This window comes from Sodiomyces alkalinus (assembly GCF_003711515.1).
Source record: "Sodiomyces alkalinus F11 unplaced genomic scaffold SODALscaffold_10, whole genome shotgun sequence".
NCBI classification, from domain to species: Eukaryota; Fungi; Ascomycota; class Sordariomycetes; order Glomerellales; family Plectosphaerellaceae; genus Sodiomyces; species Sodiomyces alkalinus.
The window spans coordinates 827350-847040 of NW_021167088.1; the positions used below are offsets into that span (position 1 = coordinate 827350).

Below are 19691 nucleotides of genomic sequence, written 5' to 3' on the forward strand. Positions count from 1 at the left end.
CTGGTCGTGAGTTGCCCACCTCAGCAAGCTAAGGTACCTTACCTAACCTTATGCAGCTGTTAGGTACCTTGCCATCTTGACGCCTGGAAGAGCGCAGTACTGGATACCTCATCTCTCACATAAATAGATGGTCTGAATATGTACTGTGTGACATATGGGCTTTCTCCCCACTTCCCAATAGTGGAGTACTCGTACTTTCAGGACATAATACTGCGTACATCGAGCGACTAAAACATATAATTATACGAAGTCTAACGGTGATATATCATAACAATGGGCATCTGTATGCGTTCGTACGTACACTCTCCTTGCAATGCAGACGGCACACACCAGCACGTACAAGAAATGCTAGATCGAAACGAGGTAAAACATCGCCCAAGAATTTCGCGAGCTGATATTCGTGCAATGAATGGCTTAAAAAGGGAAAGAAAGAAGAAAAGAAGTCGCTCAATCCCAACAAATGGCCGGAAGGGACGAAGAAAAAACAAAAGAAGAAGAAAAATGTACAACGAAGATATGAAGCCCGTCCCTCTATGATTCACAGTATCCCTATTCCCGCACTGTTTTCAACACAGCCCCTAAATCGTCCGTCGCCGCAGATACGACATAACATGGCGATGCTGACGATTGCTGAGACTCTATCACGTCTCTCTGACTCGGCCCTTCGTCCGACGACTGATCCGTGCGCGTCCGCGTATATCGAGTTGGCCTTTTCTTTGAAAGCTTCTGCGGCCTTCCAGATTTGCATCTTGGTGCGCACTTTACTCGTTCCCTTCCCGCGCAACATCTTCTGGCTTTCGTTCCGGTTCCTCGCCCGGCTTGCCTGTCGTGTCCTTGTTCGGTTTCGGGTTCATCGGTTTCCGGCCGATCATGACGCGAACCTTGATATTGAGTCCCTTGGATTTTATCGGGTCTCTCGCAATCCGAGATATGTCCCTGGCCACATTGTAGCAGGCCTCCTTCAGCTTCTGAGGCTCCCATCCCATGTACTGGGTCAGCAGCCGCAATGTCAACGCCTCCATGCCGTCCACGCAGGCAATTAGCCAGAGCTTGCCCTCGTTGGCCTCGATATTGATGGGGATGACGTGTTCCGTGATCTTGACGTCGACGAACCCTGCGTCGGTCAGGAACACGGGATTGACGTGGTGCAGGTTACGCTGCCGTCCTGATTTGTTCGCCGCGGTAACCAGCTCCGCGGCCAGCCTATGCATGTCCGAGTCTGGAGGGAAGTTGGAAACGATCGACTTGACGCCGCTCCCTGAGTTGTCAAAGTCGGCGATCTCCAACCAGCCGCCGGGCTTGAGGACCTTGTAGGCCTGCTGATAGATAAAGGGCCAGTCGCGGAAGGCACCCATGAGATCCCGCATGTGGACCAGGTCGAAAGAGTCGGCTTCTCGTTCCCATTCCAGTTCCGCATCGTCGATCTCAAAGAAGCAGTTGGCCGGCACAGATGTCGGTTGGATGGCCGATATGTCTGTCCCGATCACCTCACACCCTGGGTATCTGTCCGAAAATGCCATGGCCCATTCGCCGATGCCCGTACCGATGTCTAGGACTTTTTGCGGGTTCTGGATCGGTGCCGTGCATACTTCGCCTCCGAATATCTCGAGGAAAGTCCTGTGAAGAAGACTCAACCGGCACTGCTCGTACTCGTCATTTGGCATGTAATATGTCTGGCAGTAGCGGCGGCCGTGAATCCAGCGGTAATCCAGATCTTGTTCAGTGAGAGACCGTGTCGATGCCCTACAGCTGGTGTTAGTTGCGACGCTACGTGGGAGTAAGTGTTGCTACCCCGTGCCGATAGCTAGGATGGGGCTGAGGGGGAGAACGAAGGGAAGAAAGAAAAAGAAGAAAAGAAAAAAAAAGGGGGGGGGGGGGCAAATGTAAGAGGTAGAATGAATGGGACGGAAGAGGGTAGCACACTAACATTTCCACGTCTTGATCGGTCACATAGGGCATCTCCGACCGATAAGCAGTCACAATAGAAGGGTATTCGCTCGGGGGAGCAAAGGTGGACACGCCATCGCTCACGTCCGATTCCCGATCATCAGCGTCACGGGTGCTGCTGACACTGGTCATCCCATATTCCTCAGAACCCGCGACGCTCGTCAGCTCCGTGCCGGTTCCTTGTTCGCTTTCGGGGACATCACTCGACAGCGCGCCGTCACTGGTTTGTCCTTCGGTGGAGAGGGTGGACATGGTATTCCGATCCAGCGATCTCTGCGGGTCGTGCTGACGGGATGCCTTGCGCTTCTTCGTTCGACGACTCTTGGCCATTAGAGCTACCGCGGTAATCTCCACAGGCACGCCGCGTATGTCATGCTAGTTGGCCACAGCCAAAACCCCGACCCAACCCTGGCGCGACACCAGACCAGTCTCGCACGCGTGGTTGTCGAGGGTGGGAGGGAGGAAAAAAGAGAGAGAAAGAGAGACGGCGAGCGTTCTTCAGAGTGAAGAATCAAGAATATGTGGAAACTGCGCCAAAGAGGCTAGAACGGCTGTTGCGATGAGAATACTTTGGTGATTCGGACGACCGCTCACTCCTACTTCTATTCTGCCTGGCTTGCCGATGAGGAATGGAGAAGGGGGCCATTCGAGGACTTTCCGAAGGGGGCGTAGTGGCCAGGCAAAGCGGACAATCGCCCGAAGTTCGTTTGCTTGAATAGCAATAGATCCGAGAAACCAAAGGGAAGTTGGAGCGTTGAAGCGAGCGACGAGAATGTGTATACGAAGGAAGCAAATTGAGGAGGTAATACGGAGGTATGGAAAGTGTGAATGGAAGGACAGCTGCGGGAGCCGGGAGCTAGAGATTTGGGGGGAACACACTTCCGTTGGTCTATGCGCAGATGGGCTGGCCCCAGTGGGGAGGCATCAGCCGCCCAAGTGGTTGGTGCGCGCATCGCCAGTTTGCTGTGGAGGTATCCTCGTCTTGTCTGGCTGGGCTGGTTCCAGTCAGGGTGCATTGTCCCCGCAAAAAAAAGAAGGAAAAAAAAAATACGTCTGGGTTAGTTGAGACGGAAATGGAATGGTCCTTCGGTCGTGCTAAGCTAGCGGCCCTTGGTGTGTCAGGGTCCAGGGGCTTGGTATTAGGCTACCTTAGCTACGACTTGTACGGATACTTCCTCTGAAGTACAGATACTGTACGACTCTGGTGGTCCGATCCCATCCGTTTGGATAAAGCCTCTAATTCTTCATTACCTATACCTTACCTATCTCACAATAGGGGTTTCTATTTCTATTACTTCATCCTTCGCCTACCTACTTTCAAGGTTCGTTGTCACCGCCGCTCCTAGGCCATTTTCATCTCCGTGCCGTTTGTTGTCGACACATACACATTTTCACCTCGTTCTCGCTGGTAGCGTTCCTGAGGTGCTGTATGTATATGTATGTATAGGCATGCACTTCGTAATACAGGACGGGGGGCACCCGATGAGAGGGGCCCAGCGCCCTTTTAATCAACATATGTACATGTATGCAGGTTTAGGTGACCGGGTATGCGGGCATGGGATACCGTCGGTCGTCTGGTTGGGCCCCAAAGATTTCCCTTAATCCCCCGAAATGACAGTCCTGAAGTCCGTACAAGTTAAACGCATTCGGTTTTCCCATGCTGCTGTCGCGTGGGAGCTACAACACATGCACAGATGGGCAACTACAAAGTACGAATACGACACATGCCAGCGGGACCGAGTAGCGGACTGGGCATGTCTGTAGGTAATTATCTGCAGAAGCCGAGGCTCGGTTCGTCCACCACAGACTTGGACCTGGGACGTCCATCCCATAAACGACTTTGGCACGGACCGACTTGACGAAACAGCGAATAAGGTAAGGCTGCCTTACCTTTTAACCACGTTGTCTACGCATTTCGACGTTGCAATGGGGATAGGCTTGGTTTAGCGCCCCGTTGGCTCTCTCCTTAGCTTGAAAGTACCCCTTGGCATCGTGGAAACGAGACGCCTAACAAGCCCGTGGTTGACTCCGGAGTGTTTGAGTACGCGTGTCTGCAGATTAATGAGTTAGGCAGTATCAGGAGGGTCCCTATAATATAAGTCTTTGAACAGGATAGTCTAATTGGTGTTGCCATGCCATACCTACCTTACAAACTAACCTTATGGATGGAAGTACGGTTACGGAGATGGATGTTTGGACAGCAATAAAGAGTGCTCCTCCTCAACGTTAACCCAAGAATTTCCAGCGGAGACCGGCCCATTTCTTAAATAAATTCCCGCTGTCACCCAATGGTCCTGGCGGGAGTCAGAGCACGGTGCGCTTCATGAACCACCCACCGTTGTTACAATTCCATCGCTACATCTGTCAGATATTGCCTCTTCTCCTTACTCCCTGTGACCCCTGCTCGTGCGTACTGCTCCTGGCTTAGCTGGACAATTCAGCATGTTGGGTGAGGTTGCATTACCTGACTTTCACCTGTCATCGTTTCCTTCCTTTGCGCTTTTCGAGGAATGAGAGGGCGTCGGCCATCCCGACGGAAGCACGTCGTGGTTCACGACCATTTCCAGGTCACGAAGTAGGTGCACGAAGCAGAGTGTATTCATTGCATTCAAATCTATCGATTACAGCAAAGCCCGGCCCAGGGCACATGAGCTTTCCAATGCGTCTATATGCTGCAAGTTCAACCAAGCGCCATGTGTCCCCCATAAAAAAAGTCATCGTGGGAATCCCCGCAAAGCATGGAACATGATAGATACATAACGCGGCAGAAACGCGAGAGAAACAATAAGAGAAACGGGCTGAGAAAGCGCAATGAAAAAATATAAAAAAGAAATGGGAGATGATGCTCTCGCTTTCCTGAACTTGCTCGCCCGAAAGTCATGCCATGCCATCAATGTAACGCTTCCAGCTTCTATGCAAACCATCTAGTACGCCGAGTCTAGTGGACTTCTCTTTTCTAAAAAAGAAAAAAGTGGGGGGGAGAGAGCAAGGCGGGATCCGTGCCTTGCCTGTTGCCGTTTCATCGTATTCAAACCGGGACAGCATGGACGCCGTTGGCCCGCTCGATCTTCCTCTTCTTGCCGTTGATCGGCTCGGGAACCGTCTTGACGAGAGGCCTGTCCGAGACGGGCTCCTTGTCGCCGATGATCTCCAGGCTGGTGACGATGGGGAAAGGCGTGAGCACCTGGGTGATGTCGTCCCACCACTCCTCGCCGAACTTGAGGTACCAGTCGACGGTCATCTTCAGGCCATCCTCGAAGCTGGTCTTCTGGTCCCAGCCGAGCTGGCGCAGCTTGGTGCCGTCGACGGCGTACCGGTGGTCGTTGAAGGGGCGGTCGTGGGTGTACTTGACCCACTTGGTGAAGTCCTCCGGGGTCTCGTGGGGGATGTTGAGCTCCTTCAGGAGCAGCCTGCAGAGCTCCAGGTTGGAGATCTCGTCGTAGGAACCGACGTTGTAGATCTGGCCGATCTGACCCTTGTGCAGGATGGTGTCGAATGCGTCGGCCGCGTCGCCGGCGAAAAGGTAACGCCGGGTATTGCTGCCGTCACCGTGAAGGACGAGGGGCTGGCGACGGTTCAACAAGCAGGTGAATTTGGGAATAATCTCTGGTGGTCTATGTCAGCAACTGGCAGGTGGGAAAGGGGGTGCTGGGCTTTGGGGCTGGGGGGGAAAAAGGGAAAAAAGAAAAGAAAAAGAAAAGAAAAAGAAAAGAAAAGAAGAGGAGAAGGAAAAATAGGCCGGTAAGAATCGGGTTCGCTTACTCTCAGGGAACTGGTGCGGGCCGTAAACGTTGTTGCTCCGCACGATGATGACGGGGAGCTTGAAGCTCTTCTGGTACGAGTGGACCAACATCTCAGCGGCGGCCTTGCTGGCGGCGTAGGGGTTGGTCGGGGCCAGAATGCTGGTCTCGAGAAGGTCATCGTCGTCGTCCTTGACCTCACCATAGACTTCGTCGGTGGAAACGTGGATGAAGCGGCCGATGCCAACGCTCTTGGCGCCCTCGAGGAGCACGTGGGTGCCGTAGACGTTGGTGTGGGTGAAACCGTACGAGTTACCGAAGCTCAGATCGACGTGGGACTGGGCGGCGAAATGGAAGATGGTGTCGATGTTGTAGCGCTTCAGGCAGTTGAGCACCTCGTTGGGGTTAGTAATGTCACCTTGGACGAAGGTGAAATTGTGGCGTTCGTTGAGGGCACGGGTATTGTTGAGCGACGCGCAGTAGTCGAGCTTGTCGAAGGAGACAATGTTGTACGCATCGGGATAGGTCATGGTAAGGTGGCGGACGAACCAGCAAGCGCTACACTTGAAATCAGCCAGACTGTCCTGCCCGTTGAGGGTGGCTTTTCCCTATCCACTAGGCTCATCGCTCATTCGTGTACTCTGAGACCAGGTGACAGTGTGAAAGGAAAAGGTCTTGGGGAGAAACTTACATGAAGCCAGCTCCACCTGTGACCATGATATTCTTGACATGGGGGAGGGGTTCAAACTTGGTGGTGCCAGTCAGAAGAGGGGCCTCCTTCCAGATGCCGAAGTCCTCGAAGAACTTCTTGCGAGCGGGATGGCCGCGAGCTGTGCGAGGGAAGGAGCGGTTAGCAACGAAAAGCCATCACGACTGAGTAGGGGCCAGTCCTAGGGGGTCGGGTGCAGCATTAGCAGCATAGGGCGATAGGAAACTCACAGGTGGTAGTTCCGTTAGGGGCCATTGCGACGGCGATGTGTGAAGTCTGGGAAAGATGGGGAGAGTGGAGCGAGAAGATTGGAGTTCTTCGCGATATATGCCGTACGCGACCAACGCAAGCCGAAGCGGAATCGAAATCGACTCAAGCTTAAGAGCCTCACCTCGAGTGGCGGCAGGAGATCGAGGAGTTAGTGCGGCGTTCGATTAAGTAACGTTCCCACCAGTGCGTCTGAGGCCACTACTTGATGTTCGACGTCGGCAGATGTGTGTCGAGCGGAGTACTTTGATACGTCGGTTCGGTTTTTTTTTGTCCCTTCTTGGTTTAGTATGAATTTCCGCTCTTATTGGTTGCGCTGCGGCATCGACAATCTGAAGAGAAGAAAAGAATAAACTGATAACGAGATATGCGTTGGACGTGGCGAGTGGCTGAGAGGCAAAAGCCAAGCAGAAGACGGAAGAAGCGCTTCGATAATGGACACTGTCTTTTAAATGCTGTATCTGGCTCGCTTGGGGATGGGCGCTGCTGGCTACTAATAGCTGAAAAGAGGACAAGAAAGCTGCTTGGAGAATACAGGACCGTACAGATGGAATACGAAGCACGGGGGATCGCCGTGACTTTTAAAAGGTTGGCCGTTTGAGACCCCGTGCGAACGAATGGCGCCCTGCCGGGATTCCGTCCGTTGATGGGAGTTCCTCGAACCCTCCCCTTCCTAACCTGGGCGAGCTAAACCCAACCGGTCCAAAGGTGGGCTGGGGCGCCTTCGCTGATTCTCTGTTCCTGTTCCTGTTCCTGTTCCTGTATCAATCTCCATCGTCCAAGTCCGGGGCGGGTCTCGGGGCACAACGCTACAGCCAACAGCCAACAACCATCTTCATCCGCACATGCTGCAAGTCTATACAGTCTATATCGGGGCCATGTCCGGCCGCATGCGAAATGCATCTCACTGGTCGGCCGGCATCCTCTATTGCTTATTCTCACGTGGCGGCCCTTGCAGTTGGAGTCTTTTGCTCCCCCGGTCTTCCGGTCGTCTCGGCGCCCGGTCAAAGGATCGCAATGGGATCAAATGGAACCCGTGTTTCTTGTGGGTCATTTGGCTGCGGTCTGCTCTCCGCCGGCGAGCGGCGGCTCGTCAGGACTGTGAACGCCTCCCTCTGTTCCCGCTGAAATGGCCCTCGATTTTTCACACATCTGCCGACTGGCCTCAAGTACAGGCATCATTTCGCCTTTGTTGTTATCTATGCCCTGGGACTCTACTCGGAAAGCCATCATGTACCTGCATACCTACTGGTATGCGCACGATTTCGAAGCAGGTCAATCGATTTGGGGACCTAGACAGATCCGTAGAATTGGGGTCGTCTTGACACGCAAATGTACATGTACAGGGTAGGCCAGTGAGGAAGTGTTTTGCACCGCCGCCTCCATGGTTCCACGAAATACTCCAACGAAATAATTATTTCGTACCGTACTTCGTAGAGCAGTGAAACTGGCGGAAGTCAAGGATCTAATTCCCGACAGGAGGGATGAAATGTACTTCGTAAAGTAACTCGTGGTATTCTGGTCTTTCGTCCGAGGAAATGCGGGCCTTCTACGTTTTCCAGACCTTCCATACACGGTTTACTCAGCTGTGCACGGGCTGGGAAAAGGGAGAAACAAGCGATTTGCCTTACAGCCGCCCGGATCCACCAGCCTGCTAATATTGGAAATAAGCTAATTATACCCTGACACCCTGACACCCTGACACCCTGACATCAACGTCGGAAACTCCGTAAAACAACGGACCGCCCTCCAGAGGCTGAGGAGCACTGGCGGGGGCCGTATTCGCTCGTCTCGCGCCTTCTTCTCTTGTCCCTAAGAATTACAGGCAAGCATGCCGGGCATTCCGATGGCTCTTGCGATTTGGTGAACCAGCCAGTCTCATTGCAGCCATGCTTCTCATTCATAGTCTCTGGACATAAACCCTCCGACCTAAAGCTGACGATAACAAGTGAATATAACTGTGATCTGAGAAGGCAACGCTGGTCGACTGCCAGTCTGTCAATGTAACGGTTGTCGATGGCAAGGACAGTCTCGGAGCTCAAAAACCACTGGGCCACAAGACGGGCCTATTCCGGTTACTTGTGAATCTGAGGGGTTTCCAGACAAGCGAATGTCTGGGCTGGTGATACGGGGACGATGTGATCTTACATGTCCTACCATGCTCCCAGAAATTCAGGAGCGAATGCACGTGGTGCTCGTGCCGTTGGCCGTTGAAAGTTTAATAATCTAGGTAGCAACTCGAACGCGCTCGCCTCGCGATCGCGAAGTTTAAATACTGAGGGGCTTGGTGGCAAATGGACGACGCCGGGAGGCACGGATGGAGAGTTGCCACCAGATGCGGCATCTTCCCATGTGGTTTAATACGTTGGCCACCCTACAGAAGCTGCAATGCCCAATTTCCTAAATGGAGAACAGAAACAAACCCGGTAAATAATGTTGCTGTGGTCCGCAAGCTGGGCTGAAAGCGAGAAGATAGTGCGCCTCGGTCTCGCACGCTATACTAGAGGATCGTGAACTGCGATGGAGCAGTAGTTGCGGTGTGACCGGCTTATGATGACATGAACGGGGAAGAAAAACCTTCAAAATATCCAGCGATCTCCAGAACAAGCGGTCTTGCCTAGAATAGGTGACTGTCGTGGGACAGGTACCGAACAAGGTAGGATATAGCGACGGGCAGGTTACCTAGGTGGTCGGGGGTGGCTTCGGAAGAGCAGCGTCGTGCTCTCGGGGGACCGCCTTGGTCGATCGGACCCTCAGACTGGGTCAACGGCAGCCTTAACAAATTGCACGCAGTATTTCCGGCAATGTACAAGTGACACGTACCAGTGACGATATACCCCAAAATACCTTAAGGCTGCAGGCTCATCGCACCTGGAAAGTCCTCGGATTGGTGTGTATATGGGACTTGTGCCTTGTACCTGAGCCGACTGTCCCCAGGCCGTTGGACGAGGAACTAACTGCGGGGAGCCCCTGCGCATGTTAAGCTGTACATTACCCTGGTAGTACCTTAGTGGATCACGGACCGTAAGTACACTAAAGTACTTCCTCTGCAGAGAGTGGTGCTCTGTGACAATGAGGTACAGGTGCTCTAACATGGTGGACGGCGTCCCCAAAATACCTCTCCCGCTCCAGATACTGTTTCTGGAATCTGACAGTGGCAGAGTGCCTTCTCAGTCGTGTCTGCAACCCGGAGCAATGCCGACGCCTCCTACTGTACCCAGCAACGGGTCCCTTTGAGAGAACCCTCCCACAGCCTTGCACTGGGGTTGTCGGCTTGGCCGTCCGCTGGGCGCAGGGGGGGTTCCCGATGGACCCAACGGCTATTCACGACGAGGTCTCGCGACCACCGCCTTTTCTCTGGATTCTGGCCCTGCGAGATACACGGACGGTCATGCCGGCGCGTCGGGTCTTCAGCAACGGGGGAGCTAGGACTTGGACTGGGACTTCGAAGCTACGTTCCGGTGGCAACAAAGATCAATAAAGTCGACTGTGATCCCAGCAATCCACATGGCGTTGCCTTTGCCATGTTTTATCATTGTCACAGCTTGCCGTCTCTCTAGTTCTCAGATTTCCTTCTCCATCTCCTTGACACCACAAACCGGTACCCTAAGACACCCCACGGAGGACTTCACTGCTCGTCGATACCCATCTCGATAGCCGTACTATTATATCGCCTGTCACCGCCGAGAACCACATCCACTGCCGACCTACGATCGACCGTCCGTCCATACCGCCGACTAACTCCTCAGCCTTTTGGAAGGCCTGCTTGGCCGCGGCGACCACAGCAGAATCATGTCTGACGACCAGCAGCAGCAGCAGCCCACTCTATCACGGGTGCCGTCCTTTGCCTCCTCTGCAACGGCTACCGGCAGCTTGGAGGAAAGGGATAACCTGCTCAAGAGCGACCCTCTCGAGGACGAACTAGACGATGATTTCCCGCAGCTAAAGCGAGCCTGCGATTTGGAGGCTCGCCGTGACGACGGCGACGAGGAGGCAAACGAACACACCAGGCTGCTGCCACGGAGGACAGAGCAAAGCGAGACTCCGAAGAGCAACTTCAAGTCTGCCCTCATATGGATGGTTGTCAACACGATTGCGACGGTTGGCATTGTATGATGGCTCCCTCCTTCGACCTCTCTGTTCTGGGGTCTGTGAACTAACTAGTCTGATATTTCCAGGTCTTCGCCAACAAGGCCATCTTTTCCGACCCTGGCCTGAAATTCCTCCAGCTCTCTTTCGCAACCTTCCACTTCTTCATCACCTGGCTGACCCTCCATATCCTCTCGCGTCCTCGCTTCGCATTTTTCACTCCCCGGAGTGCCAGCATCAAGGATCTCATCCCGCTGTCCGTCGCTATGTGCTTAAACGTGGTTCTCCCCAACTTCTCACTCGCCTTTTCCTCCGTCACCTTCTATCAAATCGCCCGTATCCTCCTGACTCCGACTGTCGCACTCATGAACTTCGTCCTGTATGGCGCCACCATGCCCCTTGCCGCCGTCCTGTCCCTGGTCCCGGCCTGCGCTGGCGTCGGTATAGTGTCTTACTACGACTCGCGCCCTACTGATGATTCTGGGATCAAGACCACGTCCATGCTCGGCGTTATCTTTGCCTTCGCCGGCATCTTCGCCTCATCCCTATACACCGTCTGGATTGGGAGCTACCACCGCAAGCTCAAGATGTCCAGCATGCAGCTCCTGTACAACCAAGCCCCCGTCTCCGCTTTCATGCTCCTCTATCTGGTTCCATTCATCGACCGTTTCCCCGTCTGGACTGAGGTCCCCTTGCCCCGCTGGATCCTCATTCTGATTGTAAGTTTGAACCCCCCCCCCTTCTGTGTCCTTGCCCTCAGAAGCTTCCCTCCACCTGCCGTCTCCCACTCCCACGCCCACCTTCCAGTATGGCCAAGATGCTAATCAGTGACCCGTCTCTTCAGTCTGGACTCTGCGCCTCCGTCCTCAACATCTCCCAATTCTTCATTGTTGCCCAGGCAGGTCCGGTTTCCAGCACGGTTGTCGGCCATGTGAAGACATGCGCTATTGTGGCCCTGGGGTGGATGGTCTCGGGTCGTGCCATTCATGACAAGTCCATCCTTGGCGTCCTCATTGCCATCAGTGGCATCATCATGTGGGTTCCCTATTGCGCCTCTTTCCCTGCTCCTTTCTGTTGAACTACCGCTGACGCGCATCTCAGTTACTCTGCTGTCATGCTACAGCACAAGCGGAAAGAACGACAGCAACTGCAGCAAAAGTAGGAGCTGCGGCGACCTTGCTCTACTTGTGCTTTCTTCCCGTCTTGCCCTCTCGGGGGAACATAGACAATTCCACCTGTGTTATTACGACATACCATGATGAATTATAGACAAACCCTTCGCTTCTTCTGTATATACTTAGATACCCCCAACATTTTTAGATCCTTGAAAACCGGAGGGATGGACGGACAAAATAGATAACTGAGGGCATACATGGGGAGTTTTTTTCTACTTAGCTTTCTTTTCTGCATGCATTGGCGTTTTTGGATATATTCCGCCCTCTTCGAAATTTCTTCACTCTTCAGTTTCCGGGCGCAGACGAGATGGCGTGAATGGCGCACCAAATTCGCAGGTCGTTTCATAACGGCCTAGGTCACTGTTCATCGCTTTCACTAGACACACACCCATATGGATTTCGCTCAGAAATAATGTTGTCATCCTGTTCATCGTTGGATCGTCTTTTTAAGGGGGTATCTCTCAACCGCATCGCCCTACAGGTTGAAGCGCTTCCGGTCTTTCTCCATCTTGCCCTTCCATTCCCACTGTAGCGCATCGTCGCCCTCGCTTCCCGCACGGCCGATGCCCTTGTCCACTCTTCTCAGCTTCAGCGTGAATCGAGGTCCCACCTCCTGGACACTTCTACATCAGAATCGATACCCCAGCAGGCCCCTTTCGGAGCATGAAGAAAAAAAGACGAATGGTAGATACTACTTACCTGTAATCCTACCCGAATACCCTCGACACCTTCCATGTCCTTGCCGTCCGTTCCGGTAATGTTCCTCTCTGTCGCTCGCTTGTCTCGGAATACGTACCGATGACGGCGGAAGAAGAGGAAATCACGTTGGTTGTGGATCGTGAGAACTTGACGCCCCTGAAACTCGGGCTGGGGCGGGAATCTGTACAAGCAAGGGTAGGCAGACTGGTCAGCATAATTCCCATCTCTCTCGTCGCCCACCCCCTGGGAGGGGCCAAGTGGGTAGGGGAGCAGGGGGCTAATCACAGTGTCTGGAACAGCTTAGCGGTGAGCAGTCCAAGAGGAGTCTTGAAGTTATTGAGGAGCAGCTCAGGGTAGTGGTTGGTGGGGTTGCCGTGGCCCGGGAGCTTGCGGCCTTCCATGAAGTTTGTGATGGAAAAGGTGAAGGTAGGGCCAGACGGGAGGTGCACGACGGTCAGGCCAGTGAGCTTCTTGGAATCTTCGCGGAGCATGACCACGGCTGTGTATTCACGGTTGGCGGCGAATCGGCTGATCTCGCGGAGCGAGTACTTGTGGCCGTAGCGATGGTTGGTGCGTCGGATGTAGGTGGAGTTGGGGAAGACGGTGCAGAAGACGTCGGCCTCGTTGTGCAGCGTCGAGTTCAAGGAAGTGGTAATGAGGACTTTGGGCGTGGGCGGGGGAATGTCGGTGAAGAGCGTCGGGAACTTGGCCGCCAGCGACGAGGGCGTGAGGTCGAGGTTCGTACTGGTCGTGGACGGGGCCAGGCTGGTATCTCGTTTCGCGCGCTTCTCTCGTTTCCTTTCCAAGGCTTCCTTCTTAGCCTCGTTATCCTCGCCCTCCTCGTCATCGGACGCTAGCATGCTGTCGTCGTCATCGTCGTCGTCTTCTTCCTCCTCGTCAATGGCCCCCATTTGCGCTCGCTCCTCCTCTTCGAGCCGCCGCCTTTTCAGCTGCTCGACATCGACCTGTACGCCCAGACCGTCGTCGTCCACGTCATCCCATACTCGTTTCGTTTCGAGGGTTTGCGGTTTGTTCTTGGCGAGTCGGGCAGCTCGAAGTTCGGGGTCCTTGTCTTCCTCTTTTTTCCTTCGAAACCGCTGCTCGCGCAATTCCTTGTCCTTGTCTTTCTTGTGTAGGATGTAAAGTTGTTGCCTCTTCAGCTTGTTACTAGTTTTCTTTGAGAGGGAGTCTCCCGAGGAGGGCTTCCTGCCTTTGTGGGCGCCCATTGTGTCGATGGCGGAACAATGTGCGCAAAATGGTTCTGATTGAGTTGATGCTTCTTCCAGTCTGCTATCAAAAAGATCTGAAGGATAGAAATTTTAGTGGAGTTCACATGCCCCACCTCCTTGACAATAGTACGTGTACCGATGTCAGTCCTCCGTACCCACAGTCGATATCGGAAAGGCCAGGGGTTACGGTGTATAATCGTCTTCTGGGCGCAGACCAACTCTTTAAAATTCCATTGCAAGTGATGAGATGAGATTGAGTTATCTCAGCATCAGTTGACCCCTTGAAATCAGGCTTCGATTCAAAAGAAGAAAAATTTGATTTCGACGTCGGGCGATAAAGCAATGAGACTGAGAAACCAGTACCTACAGTGGGGTCTGTACCTGAGGTACTTGTACCACGTCGAGCAAGGGTGGGCTTATGTAAGGTACCTTATAAGGTAGGTACGGAGTACGGTGTACACCTGATTGGAGATCTCGAAGTCCAAGATGGACGATAATTTTGATGCGACGGAAAACGGACACCTTCTACCCACCTACCTTACCTTCAGGTATAGGGTAATTAAGGTAAGGCTTGTGGTTCGTCGAAACGCCCTAGGGGAAAATTCCCGTTCCTTGACCTTGAGGCCGTTTTAATTACCACGTTTGTACCTACCTAGGTAAGCAGAAAATACAAGTAATTCCGATCACTTCCCGGTGCCGGCATTCATCTTCATTGTACGTGTACTGCTACTGCCGATCGGTTGCAGGTTTATACCCCTTGCCGATCAGCGGCAGCACTCCATACCCCCTATTTTAGCCTTCCCCTTGGTCAAATACTCTGGAATTACTTTTTACCTACAAACTACAGTAGACGCTTTAAGTAGCGACCCCCTCCCTTTTATATTACGAATGCTCTTCGTCTGAGAAATGCCCAGTGACTCTGTCTCTTGAACATTCGCCATGCTGTCCGCCCCAGGGTGCACGACACGCTTTGCCATCAGCATATTCATTGCATGCTGCGCCTGTCTTTTCATAGTTATTTTCATCTTTTCCGAGTCGTTTTCAAAAGCTTCATGGGATTATGCACAAAAGGCGCAGGATAAAATAGGTTCAGCGATCAATAAGTATGCTCCTCATCTTCACATCTGTCTTGGCGAGCTCGACCCTTTCAACCGTGCATGGCCAGGGGTGGACCGATTCAGATCCCAACGTGGCATAGCATGTGAGCTCGGCGCTGACTCTCCTCACTTGGCAGACACGCTTCCCCCACAGAGGTCTACAACTGCGCCGACCCCTATCGCCGCCCTGGCTATCTCTATATCGATCCCGACGATTACAAGAACACCCGCTGGATACCGTACACACAAGAATTCCTCGACGGCGATGTTCCGAGCTACGCAGAGTACCCTGCGCCTGGGGGCATGGACGTATTCTTCAACCGCACCGAGGTAGAGCCCGCCTTCCTCCAATCTACTTCCAACCCGCAACAGTGGATGCAACTGGCCCTTGCGGAAGACAAACGCCGCGGCAATGCCGTGCAGGTCGAGATGAAAAAGCAGAAGGCGGCGCACTTTGCGGAGATGAAGGATGACGGCGGCCTAGGTTGGCTATGGGGTCGGCGCGTCATTATACTGGGAGACTCGGTCGACAGGTTCATGATCCAATTCCTCTGCGAAGAATTCGGCCGCGGCATGCGGCAGCCCAAGCCGCACACGACGGCCACTTGCGCGATCCCGACGCTGAACCTGACACTCATTCACTGGCACTTCCCGGGTTCGTTCACGTACAAGCCCGAGTGGTGGTGGATGGAGGACATGGAAGAGGTTGCCTTCGAGGAACGCTGGGAATCCATGTGGGCTCCTTTGCTGGAGACGACCGGCCGGGGACCGACCGGCCAGCCAGACCTGTTGCTGTGGCAAAACGGCCTGTGGGACCAGCGGGCGCTGTGGGAGGCGGCTGAAGCGCACTTCGGCGAAGAAGACCCCATGGGCGAGCGGAAGAGGCAGCTGGTGTGGCAGGAGATCCGCTTCGTGGCAGCGCGGACCAAGAAAATGGTACGGCGTCTGAGCGAGCGATTCCCCGACGTCCCTACCATGTTCAGGGCCATGACGGTTCACCGTGAAAGCGACGCCACGGATGCGAGTATCTACGAGCTGGACCGCCTATCGAGAGCGGTTGCTGAACAGGCAGACCACGAGGTGTTCGAGTGGGGACGCATCATCACCTCGCTTTCTATGCTGTACAAGGACCAGACACACCCGGGCAAAGGGCCTGGAAGCTGGCTTTGGAGCAACATGATCCTCGAATACCTTGCGAGAAGCGCCGGATACGGGGATTCGGCAAGATCACCATACTTTGACGGATGGGATGCTTGTCATTCGTATCTAGCAGGCTGGGGAGGCCGATAAGACGGTATAATGTACGGAAGAAGCTCTGCAAAATCTTTTTATAGAAAATCCATAATCTCATAATCTGCCTAGGTATTCAGGAAGTTGGCTGCTTTGTATGGACTTGGAGGTAAGTACTAACCTACCTAAGGTACCCGGGTTTGGGGGGGTATAGGACAGAGCCCGATAACTTGTCAGTCTGTCAACAGTCTTAGAACATCATATCGACAGAAATTTCTCTGTCCTGGCTCTAGTCAGAGCAAAAGTCTCTATCCGAGCTCTAACCTATAAACCCCCCCTCCCGGGTAGTAGGTAGGGGATCTACCTAGGTAAGGTAGGCTTGCTCTGCAGGGCAGTCCACTTCGTAAGGTACGTGGAATCAAGCAATGTTGTCAAGGGGAAGGTTACTTGCCAGGGGGTACATAAGGGTGGTTTTCACAATCCGAAAGGCAAATTTCTCGGCTAGAAGAGGGGAAGTCGAGTCAAGCCCCTGGTGCGGTACGAAGTTCGAGTCGTGCTTGGTCGGGCCATCCCTTTTATCGGAGCAAGGATTTTCCGGGTACCTCCCCGCCCCATCACGCGTGTCGTGCATATGTAGACGCGGGGCTTGCAGCAAATATATACCTATGGAGGAAAAAAACAAGAGACGGACTGGACCTATTGTACCGCTCTCCACACCTACGCCCATATTAAGAGTCACCGTCACACTGCTTCGCAACCCCTCCATGCAAACCTCTTTTGCACTTACCCTGTTCTCTTCCGCCGCCTCGATCGAGTAAGTGTCTACGGTCCAGGGCTGGTGAGTCACTTTGCATTCCTCGTGTAGCAACCGTTGAACCGAGAGGTGGATGAGTTCTTTTCGCTACTTTTCCCTTTCATCCTTTTCAATTCGTTCAAAATCCAGCTTCTGTGAAGTCTGGCAGGCCCATTTGCCCCCCGCGCATCGCACATTTTCTACCACAAGCCAACTTTCTCGAGCCAAAGTCTTCGTGCCGCAAAAGAAGCAGCCCAATATGACTTCGAAGGCTACGACCCTCAAGGGCCAGCCCCTCGACCGCCCTGTCCTCGATGCCATGCTGCGTCGCCGCATGTTCTTCACCCCGGCATTCGAGATCTACGGCGGCACTGCCGGTCTCTTTGACTACGGCCCCCCCGGCTGTGCGCTGCAGGCGAACATTATCGATTTGTGGCGCAAGCACTTCGTTCTCGAAGAGGACATGCTCGAGGTCGACTGCACGGTCTTGACACCGCTCGAGGTGCTCAAGACTAGTGGCCATGTGGACAAGTTCGCCGACTGGATGTGCAAGGACCCAAAGAACGGCGACATTCTCCGAGCCGACCACTTCGTCGAGGATGTCTTGGAGGCTAGGCTGAACGGCGATAAGGAGGCGCGCGGACAAAAAGTCGACGGAGAGGAGCCAGCGGCCGATGCCAAGAAGAAGAAGAGGAAGCAGAAGACCGAGGCCGTCAAACTTGACGATGCGGTTGTGCAGGAATACGGGGAGGTTCTCGCCAAGATTGACAACTACAATGGCGAGGAGCTTGGCGAGCTCATCAAGAAGTATGACCTCAGAAACCCGGCCACCGGCGTCCAGCCGTCGCCTCCGGTCTCCTTCAACCTGATGTTCCAGACCTCGATCGGCCCCAGCAGTAATTCTCCCGGCTACCTGCGCCCGGAGACGGCCCAGGGTCAGTTCCTCAACTTCGCCAAGCTTCTCGAGTTCAACCAGGGCCAGATGCCTTTCGCCTCGGCCTCCATCGGCAAGTCGTACCGGAATGAGATCTCGCCCCGCGGTGGCCTCTTGCGTGTGCGCGAGTTCCTGATGGCCGAAGTCGAGCACTACGTCGACCCCAAGAGTGGCAAGCAGCACCCCAAGTTTGCCGACATCGAGAACATCGAGCTTGACCTCCTGCCGCGGGATGTGCAGCTGTCCGGCAAGACGGACCTCGTTCGCATGACGATTGGGGACGCCGTCCGGAACAAGGTCGTCGACAACGAGACGCTCGGCTACTTCCTGGTGCGCATCTTCCTCTTCCTGCAGAAGCTCGGCGTCGACCAGAGCAAGCTCCGCTTCCGGCAGCACATGGCAAACGAGATGGCTCATTACGCCACTGACTGCTGGGATGCCGAGCTCTTCACTTCCTCGGGCTGGATTGAGTGTGTCGGCTGTGCGGACAGGAGCGCGTACGATTTGAGTGTGCACAAGGAGAAGACCGGCGCCCCCCTGATCGTGAGGGAGCGACTGGATGAGCCGATCATTGAAGAGCGGTGGGAGGTGGAAATCGAGAAGAAGAAGTTCGGACCCCATTTCAAGAAGGACGGAAAGGCGGTCGAGACCGCTCTCCTGGCTACCACCCAGGACCAGCGCGAGGCCCTGGCCAAGCAGTTGACTGAGACGGGCAACACGGAGCTCGAGATCGCCGGTGTCGGCGATGGCAAGGTACAGATCACCAAGGACCTCGTTACGATCGAGTTCCGGAAGAACGTTATCAACACCAGAGAGTACACGCCCAATGTCATTGAGCCCTCGTTTGGTATCGGTCGCATCCTTTATTCGCTCATTGAGCACTCTTACTGGACGCGCGCCAGTGATGGTGGAGATGAGGCTCGCGGTGTAAGTTTATCGTCTCCCACGCCTTTTTTTTTCTTTCTTCTTTATACGTGTTTTTCTACAAGTCTCCTGAAGATGTCGTGGGCTGACTGACACCTGAACTAGGTACTCTCATTCCCGCCGGAGGTGGCGCCCACCAAGGTTCTGATCATACCACTCTCGGCCAACAAGGCCTTCAAGCCCTTCATCCAGAAGATTTCGCAGAAGCTTCGCAAGCTTGGCATCTCGAGCCGCGTGGACGACTCGTCGGCGACGATCGGCAAGCGCTACAGCCGCAACGACGAGCTGGGCACGCCCCTGGGCATCACGATCGACTTCCAGACGGTGCAGGACTCGACCATCACCTTGCGAGACCGCGATTCTACGAAGCAGGTGCGCGCCGACGAGGACCAGATCGTGGCGGCGGTCCAGAGCATCGTCGACGGCACCAAGCAGTGGAAGGATGTGGAGGCGGAGCTCCCGGCCTTTGAGGGCCAGGAGGTGGATGTCGCTGTGCGCTAGAGGGTAGTCGGTAGTCGGGTGGAGAGCACACTCGCGAAGCATGCGCAGACAGACCAAGACGACTGGGGATGCGGAAGTGTATAGATCATTTGAGCAACCTGCGAAGACAGCATAGAGGGCTCCGGTTGGCTTTGATACACCGGGTCATGGAGTTGCTGAAGAGAAAGACGTGTAATTTGTTGAGAAGAGGATCACAAGTCTCAAGGAAGTTAGTCCGCCTGCCATTCTTACTTTTTTGTGTTGAATATCAATCACATTTCTTGTGACGATGTCCTGGAAACAAAACCCGGAAACGAGAATATGGCGTCGACGCACACCAGCGGAAACACCGGCTCATGCAATCCCTCCTGTGACTCA

General features: G+C 54.1%; 7 protein-coding genes across 7 annotated transcripts; 3 read left to right on the plus strand and 4 right to left on the minus strand.

Annotated features, from left to right (window-relative positions):
* Positions 1-761: 761 nt before the first annotated feature.
* SODALDRAFT_283021 (S-adenosyl-L-methionine-dependent methyltransferase) lies at positions 762-2277 on the minus strand (the record flags this gene model as incomplete). Its single annotated transcript, XM_028608377.1, has 2 exons — positions 762-1743; positions 1928-2277. The coding sequence occupies 2 exons, from the start codon at positions 2275-2277 to the stop codon at positions 762-764; spliced, it is 1332 nt and encodes a 443-aa protein (XP_028463716.1).
* A 1012-nt stretch (positions 2278-3289) lies between these two features.
* Positions 3290-4550, minus strand: SODALDRAFT_362762 (hypothetical protein; the record flags this gene model as incomplete). The annotated part of the gene is made up of 7 exons (XM_028614492.1): positions 3290-3364; positions 3490-3624; positions 3697-3785; positions 3858-3954; positions 4233-4266; positions 4346-4366; positions 4423-4550. 7 exons carry the CDS (start codon positions 4548-4550, stop codon positions 3290-3292), a joined length of 579 nt encoding a protein of 192 aa, XP_028463717.1.
* Positions 4528-7071, minus strand: SODALDRAFT_328298 (dtdp-glucose-dehydratase). The gene is made up of 4 exons (XM_028610655.1): positions 6627-7071; positions 6379-6517; positions 5710-6245; positions 4528-5553 (listed from the first exon to the last, which is right to left on the minus strand). Exons 1-4 carry the CDS (start codon positions 6649-6651, stop codon positions 4976-4978), a joined length of 1278 nt encoding a protein of 425 aa, XP_028463718.1. The 5' UTR covers positions 6652-7071; the 3' UTR covers positions 4528-4975.
* A 3384-nt stretch (positions 7072-10455) lies between these two features.
* SODALDRAFT_337160 (solute carrier family 35 member E3) lies at positions 10456-11914 on the plus strand (the record flags this gene model as incomplete). The annotated part of the gene is made up of 4 exons (XM_028612654.1): positions 10456-10773; positions 10842-11471; positions 11597-11787; positions 11854-11914. The coding sequence occupies 4 exons, from the start codon at positions 10456-10458 to the stop codon at positions 11912-11914; spliced, it is 1200 nt and encodes a 399-aa protein (XP_028463719.1).
* A 143-nt stretch (positions 11915-12057) lies between these two features.
* Positions 12058-14066, minus strand: SODALDRAFT_328300 (Brix-domain-containing protein). Its single transcript, XM_028610656.1, has 3 exons — positions 12912-14066; positions 12627-12807; positions 12058-12540 (listed from the first exon to the last, which is right to left on the minus strand). Exons 1-3 carry the CDS (start codon positions 13850-13852, stop codon positions 12403-12405), a joined length of 1260 nt encoding a protein of 419 aa, XP_028463720.1. The 5' UTR covers positions 13853-14066; the 3' UTR covers positions 12058-12402.
* Positions 14067-14794: 728 nt separating this feature from the next.
* SODALDRAFT_337162 (hypothetical protein) lies at positions 14795-16242 on the plus strand (the record flags this gene model as incomplete). The annotated part of the gene is made up of 2 exons (XM_028612655.1): positions 14795-14958; positions 15090-16242. The coding sequence occupies 2 exons, from the start codon at positions 14795-14797 to the stop codon at positions 16240-16242; spliced, it is 1317 nt and encodes a 438-aa protein (XP_028463721.1).
* Positions 16243-16897: 655 nt separating this feature from the next.
* On the plus strand, positions 16898-19611 carry SODALDRAFT_328303 (glycyl-tRNA synthetase). Its single transcript, XM_028610657.1, has 2 exons — positions 16898-18836; positions 18939-19611. The coding sequence occupies exons 1-2, from the start codon at positions 17235-17237 to the stop codon at positions 19332-19334; spliced, it is 1998 nt and encodes a 665-aa protein (XP_028463722.1). The 5' UTR covers positions 16898-17234; the 3' UTR covers positions 19335-19611.
* Positions 19612-19691: the final 80 nt, after the last annotated feature.